A 13,768-nucleotide genomic window follows, 5' to 3' on the forward strand; every position below is an offset into this window, starting at 1 on the left:
ACAGACTCTATGGCACAGAAAGGCCCTTTTAAGCTCAGGTATAGTCATCACTGAACAATAGAAAGCATGTGTAGATAATTGTTACCAAAAATAATAATGAAACCACACTCTCTTTGCAGATCCAAATGTTGGATTGTGTGAGGAGAATTGCTAGAGTGCCCACTCCCTCCTTCTCTTCACAGCACTTTGCCATGTCAACTAGAACATTTAGAAACAGTAAGAGAAGCCAGATGGTTCCACCATGATAGTTTAATAGTATGTACTTGTATTTACATATCGTATAAGCTTGGCACCCCACAGTTCAGTTCTTCATTTTAAATGTACAGATCAGTACATAATGATACAAGGTTTAGAAGCAGCTCTTCCTGCACAGTGGTAAATTACAAATGACAAGGCTGGGCTCACAAGGACTGACACCTATGAGTAAAGAGCACTGTCCCTGTGTATAATGAAGTGCCCAACAAACAGAGTGTGTCAGTTCCCAAATGTCACATTCACTCAAAATAATGTGAAGAGCCATGGTCCTTCTACTATACAAGTCTGTATTAAGCCTGACAGCCCACAATAATACAAATATATATTCAAATATCATTCAGTCAAAACCAGTGCCTAATGTGGTTAATAAATATATACATATATACAATCCAATTAGCTCCACAAAGAGAAATATATCTCAGCCATAAAATCAGCAGTAAGTTAACATACTTAAAAAATATACACTACAACTTTAAAAATATGTGCACTCGCATGCTATAATGCTGAAGGCTCCAGGCGCTTTTCGGGCAGATGTAGACATGAACTATCAAGTCCCTTTGGGAACATGAACAGCCATCCCTGCTAGTTGTTTAGGAAGGCGAAGGATCCGGTTCTCTCAGCAGGGCCAGCTGCAGTCTGGCTGTCTCTCACACTCATACATCTGGGAGATTCTGTAAGATCTGTCTCAAGGAAGCACAGGCCACCACGTGGGCATCCGATGGGAGATTAGCAAGTGACTGGATCAACCTCTTGACAATGGTCTTCAGACACTGGTGGGCAGCATTCAAGTCTCTGTCCACCTGCTGCCCTTCAATCTGCAGAGCCAGGTGACTGCAGATGTTTCTAAACTCAACGCTGTCCTGCAATGAGCAGCAAACAGGAAGTCAGAGCGATGGTGGGACATTGGTTGTGCTTCCCTTGCCTGATTTCCAGATTTCTCTCAAAGAACCACTCTTTCCATCCTTAGCTATAGGAAAGTGGATTGACCAAAGCTGACCCAATCCCACCTCCAGGTCCATGAGATCAGAAATGATCAGGAATGACAAAATGACCACACCCAGCCTAGTGACAGGTCAGGGACAGGTGATCACAAATGCCACTGGCCCCATGGCTACTGAACTGGAAGAGAGAAGCTCTCTTTGACCAGGGTTACTTGGAAACATTTTGTAGCCTGTAGTACAAAGTACTAATGAGGATGTCTCCAAAGCAAAAATGGGCATCTTTAGGGGAAATCATAGAGGTTTCCAGCTGGTTCCCAAGGGCCTGGGCAAACTTCAGAGTTCTGGTGTACTCTGCAAGGTCTCTATTTTTATTAGCCTAGTATAGTCTTTTCTTTTAACCCTTTCAAAAATACAGTTACAGTCAATGAAAACAAATGACTGGGAATCAACTTTCCATGGGACTCCTACGCCAGGGAGGGGGAGGGAGGGGGGAGAATAAAACAGGTGATATTTTCTCTTTCTTTCTGGAAGGGCTGAATGCCAACTCTAAGTACACCAATCATTGTCCTCAATCAACGTAACGCTGCTCCTGCTGGGGAAGACTGGATCCCAAGACAGGAGGTTAAGGCTCATTAAACGTTTTGTGGCTTTCAGTAGAAACACACAAGATCAATACTGGCCATGATCTCCCTCTCAGTGCCTTCCATTCCACAACAAACCATATTCTCCTGTGACTATTATACAGGAAGTCCAAGACACTCCCAAAATGAGGCAATATCCTACAGCATTTTGAGCACTTTGCCAGAATTAAAACCACATACCCGAGCAACTGAAAACAGTTTGGGGAGCCCCTGAAGCATTCTGTAATTCAGACTCTACCTAGGAAATGTGTCGATGGCTACCGTGGCCCAAATTGAAGGCACCACTGACCTTTTCAAGTGCATTGAGATTCTCCTCCCATGTCTTAATTAATCTAGTGGGGTACCAATCTAGCCCTGTTTAACTCAGCTAATAAAGTAGCAAATTTATTTTAAATGTGCATCAAGCTATGTGACTTGGCTACACTGGATAAAATCAAGGAGACTTGTTTCCCTGTCTCTAAAGAGCTGATAATGCAGTGAGGAGAATGGGCATGTAATCATCTATCCAAACATGCAATGAAAGCTGATAAGCTCTGCAGTGAAGTGCGTGTTTTGACATGGACATAGCCTGTGGAGAACTCTCAAGGCCTTGGACTCAAGGGACAATTGGCAAAGCCATTACCCACAAGGACCAATCTCAAGATGGGTAGCAAAGCTCTCCTCTGGGGTCCGTATATATGGGTGTTTATGGACTGTTGGTCAGTGTGTACAAAGACTATCAACTGCAACTTCTTCCTCCAGATATGTATAGCCTGAGACTGCTTGCCTACAGAGATGGGACTAGCTAACTCCTCCCTCTGTGCTGTACCTAATAAACATGCTGAGCTTCCAGGTTGAGGCAGAAGAAGGCAACCAGCAGCTTCAACTCTACATGTATCTGTGTAATTTTTGTTTTTCTGTCACTGCTCTTAACCATGGTTCCTGGGCCCAAGCCACATGGGACATGGCGGAAGTCCATGGGGAAATTGCAGACATTGAATCCTCTTGAAGAACAGACTTTTACACACTTACAATCAATGCCCAGTCCAGGGTCCCTACAAAGCTGCGTGAGTTCTTTCTACTGCATGCCCCATGCATTCCTGTCAAAAATTCATTCAGACACACTAGAGAAACCCATGCTCACACAATGAAACTACTTTAAGAAGATTACAGTTTCATTGATTTATCGTTATTGTAAGTGTATTATGATGTGTATATGTGTGTCTGTGCACACACTGATGTACACATGACAGAGTGCATGTGTAGGTGTGGGGAGAGCAGCTTTTGGTAGTCCATTCTCTCCTCCCATCACAGGTTTGGGGGATTAAACTCCGATCGTAAGGCTAGCATGCCAAAGGTTTCTACCCACTAAGCCAACTCTCCAGTCTAACACTCTTTTTAAAAACAACTGTTTTTATTATTATTATTACTAGTCTTATTATTATTATTATTATTATCAGAACTCTGTCCTGTAAAAGGTAAAACAGTAGCCTTTTCCAGAGATTCCAAAGATAACATACTAATTCTCAGCGCCCGTGAATATGTCACTCAGCATGGCCATCAGGCCTTCATGGGCATCAGGACGGGCCTCCCTCCGAGCAGACAGAGCTCATTCTCCCAAGAGCAAAGCAGTCACCATCAACACTCCGGTTCTGCCCTTTGATAGGTCACCTTCAGACAATCCATTTTATCTATGGAAAATGCATTTTCTCACCTGTAAAATATAATTAGTAATAGCTGGCATAGAGAACTGTCTATGCTGTGCACAGCCAACCCTGCTAATCAGTGGCCTGCCCAGGGGCATTCTTTCTTCCTCAGCTCTGAGCTCTTATTCAGTATGAAGGAAGTCTCTTAGGAACACCACTGCCCTAGGGCCTTCTTGCACCATATATTGTGTTTATTAATAAAGCATATTTCTGGTATGTTTGAACAGTATTTTTTAAAACCTGAAAAGAAGTATAACTTCAAGTTCTTTGCTCCTGTAATGCCCACAAAAAGGAGGAGTTAAGCCCTTTTCAGGATCTTACTGAAAATAAACACTCCCCTCAGAACTGAAGGCTTAAAGACAGGAGGCGTCTGTCAGCAGGAGCCAGGTTCTGGGCTTGCTTTCTGAAAGCAGCATTGATGGACAATAAATCCATAAGTGCAATATGATGTCACAGGCTCTTAAATGCAGGTAATGTTTAATGCTTAAACAACCTATAAGTGGATGTGAGTACATGTTCATGTGGGTGTGCAAATGTGTAGAAGGATAGAGATGGATGTCAATCACTATGTGTGTGTGTTATGGGTGTTGTGTGTACAGTGTTTGTTTGTTATTGTGTATGTGTACACGTGGATCTGCATTCACGAATACATGGAGGCCAGAGGTTGACATCAGATGTCTTTCTTCAGTTCTTCTCCACCTCTGTTTTGGGGTCTCAGTGAACCTGAACTCATCAGTTTGGCTAGACTGGCAGGTCAATGGATTTCAGGCATCGCCTGTCTCTACTCAGCCAAGCATTAGGCACATGCCAAGCTGCCTGGCTTTTCCTTGGGTTCTGGAGATCTGAACTCAGGTGTAACCCATACCTGTGCAGCACTTTCCTGACTAGGCTATCTCCCTACCCCTCCACCTCTAAAAATATATATTTATATTTTATGTGTATGGATGTTTTGTTTGCATATATGTCTGTGTACATGCCTGTGGGCCAGAAGAGGTTGTCAGATACCCTGAAACGGGAGTGATAGATGGTTGTGAGCTGCCCTGTGGGTGCTGGGAATTGAACTCAAGTCCTCTGGAAGAGCAGCCAGTGCTCTTAACCTCTGAGCCATTGCTCCAGCCCCACCCCATTCTTTTTTGAGACAAAGTTTCTTACTGATGCTGGAGGTCATTGATTCAGCTAGACTAGCCGGCTGGCAAACTTCAGGGATGCTCCTGTTTCTGCCTCCCAGTATGGAACTGCAGGCACACACTACCATTTTTTACATGGGCTGAAGGTAAGAGCCTCAATGTGCAGGGTAAGCCCTTTACCACTGATCCATCACTGCAAGGCCCTCAGGTGATGTTTTTACCTGCCATGTCACCTCCAAAGTCACTTAGAGATCTGCATAACTTTGGTTGGCAATCTACTGATGTCAGAATGAAGTTCATTCTCTTCAAGATGGTCACAGCCCAAGCGAGAGTTCCAATGACCTCACAAGCCTCTTTCTTCCTGTTTCCCCTACATCCCTTCCTAACAGTATCTACAGAGAGCAGGAAGGACAGGAAGTGAGGCAGACAGGAAGGCAAAGACAATGGTGAGCGGGCTGTGCCTCAGAGACAGAGATAAACATGGAGGCAGAGGCAGAAGCAGGAAAAGGAAATAGTACTATTGATCTTCAGAGACATAGCACCAAGGATAAAGAAATCATATACCCTGGAGGAGACATGCCTCCTGGCATCCGTCTGGGAGGACTGAGCCTGTTCCCACCCCAGTGCCATCACCTTTTACCCCATCTATGCCATGTTGCATTTAAGAAGAAAAGAAACCTCTCCTAGGTTTTTTGGGACAATACCTTGTCCTTAAACATCTGCCTAGCCAGCACACCAGCTCCTCCTCTGCAACCCAGGGCAGTGCTAACAACAAATATGGCCCCAGACCCATTAGAATTCTTCCACATTCAGCACATAGATCAGTGGAATGAGATGGTGTTTCCTGCCAGAGAGGAAGACTGGGAACAACTGGGAACTTCCCCAACCTCACCTGCTCGTCAACTCAAGGTCACAAGGCCATGCTCACATAAATTTGTAACTGTGCATCAATGAAATACGCAGTGCAGAACCTGGGTGTGTACCAATCACCATAAAGAGTCCATCGTCTACAGGAAATTCAGCATTTTGACTTGTGGTGGGTCGTAATGAAGCCTCCTCATGCTCTAGCTTTGGGTATGGCACCATTTACAGCAGGAAAGTCCAGTGAAAAACACTTTTGTGAAGAGTCCAAATGACTCAGGTGTGCTCATGGAGATCAAACCCCGTGTAAGTTCCTGCCCAGTAGCCAAGCAGAGCTGTCTCAGAACCTTCTGGCCTCTTTCCACAAAGTTTCATTTCAGAAAGCTTTCATGTCATTTCCACTATAAACTCTTGTAAAACTGTAAATAAACTAGCTGGTGGACCACAAAAGCACAATTCTGTCTCAGGTAACAAGCAGTCTCTTAGCTATGGCTACTGACAACCATGAACTTTTATCTCTTCAGCAGTGTCGAAGTGTGGTTTGCTCTTGCAATGGCCCTTTGCACCTTGCCCAGGATATTAATCAGCCCTCTGCCCAGGTTCCAAGTTGTATATTAGCCTTTTAGCCAACGCTGTTACTATATTGACAGAGCCTGTTTTCAAGAGGCCCTTCTGTAGGTGCCTAATGCTAGGTCATAAGGCCTCTGTCATTCAGCTCACCACACACAGGCATTGCATTGTCCCAGGCCATCACAGGGGTTAATGCAATGAGATTAGAGATGGGGAGTGTTCATGTGACTTATCACTGTACATAGTTATTAACTGTTCTAGTTTACTGTTGTTGTAGTTAATCTCTTACTTACCCAATTTATAGATAAACTCATAATGTATCTATAGGAAAATACAGAGTGTATTCCATGGGGCTGAGTACTCTTCTCTGTAGAAAGCATGAATAGGGACAAGTGAAGGATTCACTTCAATGGGACAAGGAAGAACCTACAGGAGGGAAACATTGATTTGTCTGAGACAATAAGAAAGGTGGGAGCGGGAGCTGGAGAGATGGCTCAGTGGTTAAGAGCACTGACTGTTCTTCCAGAGGTCCTAAGTTCAATTCCCAGCAACCACATGGTGGCTCACAACCGTCTGTAAGGAGATCTGGTGCCCTCTTCTGGCCTGAAGGCAGAACACTGTATACATAATAAATAAATAATTAAATCTTTAAAAAGAAAGAAAGAAAGAAAGAAAGAAAGAAAGAAAGAAAGAAAGAAAGAAAGAAAGAAAAAAAAGGCAAAGAACTGCAGAGATGGCTCAGTCAGCATAGTGCTTTCTGGGTAAGCATGAGAACCAGAGTTCAGATCCTCAGCACCCACGTTAAAACCAAACAGACAAAACACTAGGTGAGTAGTAACACCCTTCTGACTCCAGGGCCGAGGAAGCAGGGATCAGGAGGTCCCTGGGGCTCACTAGTCAGCCTATCTGGCCAAACCAGTGAGCTTCAGGTTTAGTGAGAGGCCCTGTCTCAAAAAAAGGTGGAGAGAAACCGAGGAAGATACCTGACATTGATCGGTGGTCTCCACATGCACATGTACGTACACAGCATGAACATAGACACCACACACCATACACCACATACCACCCACACATACCATATACACCACACATACACACACCACATACATCACACACACACACACACACACACACACACACACACACACACACACACAAATGAAATAGTTCAGAGGGAAAGGAAGATATTTTGGTCCATTGGCCTCAGTTTGCCCAGAAGAGGAGTAAGGTCTTGATAAAGACACCTGGAAAGGGGTAGAGTATGCGTAGGACCTTACGTCACCCAGAAATGTCTGAAGGATTACCAAGGATGGGTGGCCACTGTACTGAATACCACAACCTCAGTGCCAGGGGCACTAGGGTTCTTGGCAGCCTCAGAACATTGCCACTGACCTGACTCACACTGCAACTCCCCATCTGTGACTGATCTGTCCAGTGTTTTCTATGGCTATAGAATGCCATGCAGGCCTTTCCCCTGCCCGGCCCTAAGTGTTCAGAATCACTTTTGCCCTTCTTCCAAATTGAACTCCTTGCAGCCACAGCTACATCAATGCTTGTGGTTTGAATCACACAGCCCCTATGCCCCATGTGGAAAGCAGTCATTTTTTATAAAGAGAAGAAGAAGTTGCTTCCCCCAAGCAGCCTTCATAGATTACCTTTGGCAAAACAGATCGTTCAGCATCTCTAGCTGCCAGTCTGTCTGCATCCTGCATGTCTGACATCACACTGCTGTAGTTGTATTTTACTTAAGCTTTTAAGGGCCCTCCACCCAGCTCCCAGATAAATACTTGGAAACTGATTTCTTACTTATGAATGCCCGGCCTCAGCTTGGCTTGCTTCTAGCCAGCTTTTCCAACTTAAATTATCCCGTTTCTTTTTAACTATCTCTGGGCTTTTTACCTTTCTTTATTCTATCTCTTTCTTTCCTTCTTACTTCCTGGCTGGCTGCATGGCTGGGTGGCTGGCCCCTGGTGTCCTCCTCTCCTCCTTTTCTCGTTCCTCCTCTTCTCTCTCTTCCTTAGATTTTTTTCCTATTTATTCTTTCTCCCTAGCAGCCCCACCTATTTCACACTCCTGCCTTGCTATGGGCCATTCAGCTCTTTCATAGACCAATCAGGTGTTTTAGACAGGCAAACACAGGTGTTTTAGACACAGCTGTACAGAGTCAAACAAATGCAACATGAAAGAACAGAACGCAACACATCTTTGCATCATTAAACAAATATTCCACAGCATAATCAAAAGTAACACATCTTAAACTAATATTCCACAAAACACTGCTATGGCTTTAATATGAAAAACAACCCGGGCTCCTGTTTTGAGTGTTCTCCGGTGAATGACTCTACTTAGGTTAGGGCTGTACAGCTTTTAGAGAGTGGGGCCTATGTGGTGGAGGTAGGCTAAAGGTAGTTTGGAAGACTAAAGACCATTCCTAGCCCTCACCTACCCATCCCCTTCCTTGTTTACAAGTCCCCATGAGGTCCAACCATCAAGAAGCTGTTCCTCCATTCCTTCCCCCAGAGGACGCACCAAAATATCTTTGCAACTGTAAGTCAAAAATAAATCTGTCACTGGGTAAGTTATTGCCTGGCATGATTTGGGTCTTGGGTTCACTTCCCAGTGCCATCCAAGAGGAAAAGAGGTGAAGCCTAGGCCAAACTAAACTTCTATTCCTTTAAGTTATTTCCATCAGGCTTTTGGTCATAGTGACCCCAAAGCAACTAATACACACATGTATTTCTAACGTGTTTTAATGTTGCACAGCACTTGAAATTTCATCAGTTCTGAGATACACATTCTTTTATAACTTAAACTCAATGATATTAGTATATAATTCACAGCCAATGGTAAGTCATACATTGGCAGAAATTAAATTTTTTCTGGGGGGGGGGAAGAAGAGAGAGCGAGACACCCCTGCATCAGACAGTGCTTGGTGATGTTTGATTTGAATTTTTTTTCCAGAGCTGAGGTTGAACCCAGGGCCTTGTGCTTGCTAGGCAAGCACTCTACCACTGAGCTAAATCCCCAACCCCGATTTGAATTTTTACAGCCTATGATGCAACGTAATACAGTGCATGTTTTTCCAAACTTTGGCGTGTAGAGTAAGAACAGCATCAACTCTTAAGGAATGCACCAAGCTCTCCTCAACACCGCATCTCCTCTGGACTCCCAAGTGGTTGGACAAGATGATGCTCCTGGCCACAACTTGAGAGCCAGCAGGTCCCAAAAAAGTTGTGACCTTAAGACAATGTCAAGTTTGCTTTCTATTGCTGTGATAAACACAGTGACCGAAAGTGACCTGAGAAGGAAAGGATTTATTTCAGCTTACAGTTTATAGTCATTAGTGAAGGAGTCAGGGCAGGAACTTTAGGCAGGAACTGAAGCAGAGTCCATGGAGGAACCACGGTTACTAGCTTGTTCAGCTAGCCTTCTTATACTGCCTAGGAGCAGCTGCCCAAGGGTGGTACTGTCCAGTGGGTTCTGGCTCTCCCCTTCCCTCCCCTCTCACATCGATCATTAGTTCAGAAACCGCCCCCACAGACTTGCCTACAGTCAATATGATGGAGGCATCATTTTCTCTATTGAATTTCCCTCTTCTCTGATGACCCCAGCTTGTGTCAAGTCAATAAAATCTAACCAACACAATTAGGGTAGTTAACAGTAAGGCCAGGTAGGTTAGTAAAAGGTAACCCCAAAATCCTAGAACCCAGCTTACCTCAGCTCTCTTCCCAGTTCTACCCACGCCCCCCATACATGTCAGCTGACTCAGCAGGAGTCCCTGTTACTATTAGCAAGCCTGTCAACATCTGGGACCACCTGCCCTCAGCCCACTTCATGAGGATTTAGGTTCTCTGTCGGGTCTCTGCACTCTGTGAGGAACTGGATTTATGCAAAATAATTGTGATTCGCGATTGTGAAGGAACTTTAAATAAACGTCATAATATATGCAGCTAGGGACTTAAAGTGTACTTACGGTTATAGGATTGGAAGAGGAGTAGAAAAATTATTTGTGTGACAGGTAGGTCTTGACAAGGCTTCTCCTCCTCATCCTGCACCCTAACCCCTACACACACACACACACACACACACACACACACACACACACACACACACACTCGTCCTGGTCCAGGTCTAGTGAGGCACATCCCAGGTGGTTGGTTCTCAAGCTCTCTGTCCCACATGCCAGTCCCCAGTGCTTATCTCCTTTTACCCTCTTCCCCCGCCCACAGCAGGTTGACCACACCCTGCTTGGACCCCTGTGGCCCCATTCACTCCATCCAGCCACTGCAGGCCAGGGGGAAGGAAGGCATGACAGACTCACCTTCAGGTGGATGGGGAAGGGCCGCTCTTGCTGGAGAGGCCCAAGCAGAGTCTGCTCTACGCTGACCAGCTCCGAGGTCGAGTCCACCACGCGGGCCAGAGCGCTGCGCATCGCCATCCGCGCCAGGGTGCAGGGCCCGCGGTCCCGGGGGAAGGGCAGCAGCTCCGCGCCCCCCTCTGCGCCTCGCAGCCCGCCTGCTTCGGGGGAGCTCCGCGCCCCCGCTCCCCCGCGCCCCAGCCCCCGCCGGGTCCGCATCTGGCCTGAGCGACGAGCTTGGGCGACGGGCACGTGGTCCTGACCGCGCGGGCTTCCCGGGGCGCTAGGACCATCGCCCCAGCCCCACTCCTGCTGTAGCAGCTGCAGGGTCTGCAGAGCCACCATTTGGTGGCTGATGGAAGCCACTAAGGGCGCAGGGCTGGCCATGGCCGGCTGGCAGCTGGGCGCTGACGAGCAGGTGGAGCGCAGGAGAGGGAGCCTAGCGGTGTTTGGGGTCCCAGGGTCACATTTTTTTTTTCTAACTCCTAGCTCTCCCCCCGGCCTCCACGTCCCTCAGCGTGTGTGGCCCGCCCCGCCCCCGGCCCGCAGGTGGTGACCCGAGCTTGCCCCGGCATTCAGTTCCAGGCAGAATGGGCTCAAAATGACCCAAAGCTGCCTGAAGCCTGCTCGGTGAGCGCTTGAACATCGGCCAGATGCTGAGCTCTGCTTCTTCCGCCTCTCGGGGCTTTGGTGGGGAAATGCGCTGCTTTGTGCGGATGTATCTATCCCCCAGATACCCCGCCCCTTTTTTCCTTGAAGGAGGCCAGCCTAGGACCGCTTAAGGCAAGGGAGGCCCGGGCAGTGGGGTACCACCGGGAGCCAAAGTGGCCAGAACTCCCGCCAAACTCACAAAGAAGACTGTTGGATTCCCCTCCCTTCCCTGGGGGCATTTCAGAAACTCCTTGAACTAGCCCTTCAGGCCTTGCAGACCCCCCAAAAAAGAAATATGTGGACAATGTATCTTAGAGTTCAGCCCTTATGGCTCGGTTCCCCGCTGGTACTGACACCCTAGATGCAGACAAGGCGTGGAGGAAGAGTTGTGAGGAAGGACTCAGGAAGCAAGGTCAAAGGTCAATCCTCTTAGGGAGCATGAACCCCAGGACAGCTGTATAAATACCCATTTACACCAAACATGGCTGTCTATTTTAAGTAATGTGAAAGGACTGGTAATTTTAATCTTCTTAGATTGGCAGTCATCAGTGGTTTTTGTTTTGTTTTGTTTCTCGGGGGCGGGAGAGGGGGGGGGGAACTGGTTTGGTTTGGTTGTTGTTTTTAAAGGCATTTGGAAGGGATAGTGAGGAGCACTATCCCAGAAAGCATCTTTTCTCCTTTCCCTGCTTTCCTCTTATAAGGAGAATCCAATGATCCAGCAAAGGCAAGGGTACGAGGAGTGAAGAATCGTGAGTGAACTAGAGGCCCAGGCAGACCGCGGGTGTGTCCTGTACAGTCACTTCTGGAAGCTCCTGGATGGAACAGCCATGGCGATGGTGCTGTCAGCACAGGAGAGTGGGCAGTAAGAGATACGGGGCCCTTCAAAATTTCATTGACTTTGGGGGAGTTGACAGGGAATCCTCCCCACCCTCCAGCAAAGGTTCTTGGAATTCTCAGTGTTTCCTTCTCCTTGAAAACCAATCTGAATAAATAAAGAGGTTTTGTTTTATTTTTAAGCAAAAACAAGCATGTTCACATTAATTATATCTAGTTAAAATTGCTTGTCTGTGCCAGCCACAGAGGAAATTTGGAGAGAAGCAATTTAATGTTGATTAGTTTATCTTGCCATAAAGTTACTTAAGATCATATGCAGAAATACAGAAATTCTTCCAAATAGCGGATGTATGTATTTTTTTATTTAATCTTTAGATGTTGAAGCACATTCGGCAAAGATGAAACAGAAATAGCACAAACCACACTTTCGTTGATTGAGTGTGTCAGGTCTCTGGAAGTTCATGAACTAAGCATCTGATTGCAAAACTCTCCTGACAGAGTAGGACCTCAGCCCTCCTCTTCTACACACCACACTGATTCTCAGAGCCACGAGACAGCTGAACTTCCCTAAGTCCGGGAGATGAGGGCCAGAAAACCACAGGGCTTGAGGGGTGATACCTCCTACTGAAAGATGGCCTGGTGGCTATTCCAGCAAAGCTCTTCCTCTATCCAACCATGAGTCACATTTGTGTTTGGTGTGATCTCAAAATGGCTTATGGCCCAGAGCTGGAGATCAAAGACCCTAAGGGAAAGGCTTCATGGGATATTGACATGAATTAATAGTATTAGCAGATCTGTCCTTGGTCTGAGGCATCTGCAAGAGTTGACTCTGCTGAGCCATCAGACCACGTGCACACCCACACCCACTGTGTATCTAGTCTGAAACATTGAAAGAAGTATACATTCAAAAGCACAAAATGTTGCACATCCAGTATTTTTGTTGAAGTATCTGAGTATTTTATGGAACCTATGTTCTCATTTCTCAATGGATACTCTTCATCTTCCATGTTAAGCCCATAGGCTCCATAAAATAAACTGATCCAAGTTGTAGAAGAAAGAGATTTGAGTCATCCAGGCTGCAGCCAATCACACACCACCTTCCCATGGTGAGTGGTCAGGAACCATTTAGAATGCTTTCAGTTGAATGCACTGTAAAGGATAAAACAATAGAACTTCACAGTATAGGCCAGGAAATCCCACAAGCAGCAAAGAACACTTCCTCTTTCCATAAGAAAGTATAACACAAAAGAATTTAATCAACAAGAATTTATTGTCCCACATAATAAGAAATCTGAATCAGGTGTCTCTCACATTGCGCAATACTGGAGTTCTGGGGTGTCATCAAAGCCCTAGGCTCTTTCCATCTTTTTGAGAAATGATCCTCAGGAGATCGACTTTGTCTTGTGCTTGGTTCTTGGGTTATTTTCGCCACTAAATAGTGGCAATGGCTGCTGGCTTTGCCTCTGGACAACAACCTCTATAAGCCAAGAGGTTATTTCTTCTTCAGTAACCTTTCTCAAGTGCAGGGAGATGCTTCATAAAATGCTGCAGCTGTCTTCCTCTACATCTTGGCTGAAACTGTAGAACATATTTGTGTCAAGGCAATTATAGTTGAGAGAAAAGGGGCCAAGATAAGAATGAACCAAAATTCAGTCCTGAAGCATATGCATGCAAGGGGGATGGAGAATACTCTTTAGGAATCAGGGTTACCAAGCAACAGCAGTGGCAACCAAACCCCAGGAAGTTTTAGCAGTGGCCCTGGGGAAAGGAAACATCTGATCTCCAGGGTCTCTCCTATTTCCAGATACACAAGAAGCAAAGAATCACGAGGCTAATCCTTCCACTA

The 13,768-nt window shown here is 46.0% G+C and overlaps 1 protein-coding gene across 2 annotated transcripts; it reads right to left on the reverse strand.

Annotated features, from left to right (window-relative positions):
• Window positions 1-234: 234 nt before the first annotated feature.
• On the reverse strand, window positions 235-11,172 carry Dleu7 (deleted in lymphocytic leukemia 7). 2 transcript variants are annotated; one of them, XM_036199419.1, is made up of 3 exons: window positions 10,402-11,172; window positions 6,374-6,506; window positions 1,058-1,115 (listed from the first exon to the last, which is right to left on the reverse strand). In XM_036199419.1, the coding sequence occupies exons 1-2, from the start codon at window positions 10,822-10,824 to the stop codon at window positions 6,402-6,404; spliced, it is 528 nt and encodes a 175-aa protein (XP_036055312.1). In that variant the 5' UTR covers window positions 10,825-11,172; the 3' UTR covers window positions 1,058-1,115; window positions 6,374-6,401. The 2 variants fall into 2 exon arrangements, with proteins under 2 accessions (XP_036055311.1, XP_036055312.1); XM_036199418.1 differs by lacking the exon at window positions 6,374-6,506 and having other exon boundaries at window positions 235-1,115; window positions 10,402-11,141.
• Window positions 11,173-13,768: the final 2,596 nt, after the last annotated feature.

The sequence above is a fragment of the Onychomys torridus genome, chromosome 9 (assembly GCF_903995425.1).
Source record: "Onychomys torridus chromosome 9, mOncTor1.1, whole genome shotgun sequence".
NCBI classification, from domain to species: Eukaryota; Metazoa; Chordata; class Mammalia; order Rodentia; family Cricetidae; genus Onychomys; species Onychomys torridus.

Bases quoted from the DNA above. Each gene is read 5' to 3' on its own strand.
- Dleu7 (XM_036199418.1), bottom strand. From the start codon at position 10,824: ATGGCCAGCCCTGCGCCCTTAGTGGCTTCCATCAGCCACCAAATGGTG. The intron at 1,116-10,401 runs GTGAGTCTGTCA...TGCTCATTGCAG, and splicing joins CCTTCCCCATCCACCTGAAG to GACAGCGTTGAGTTTAGAAA.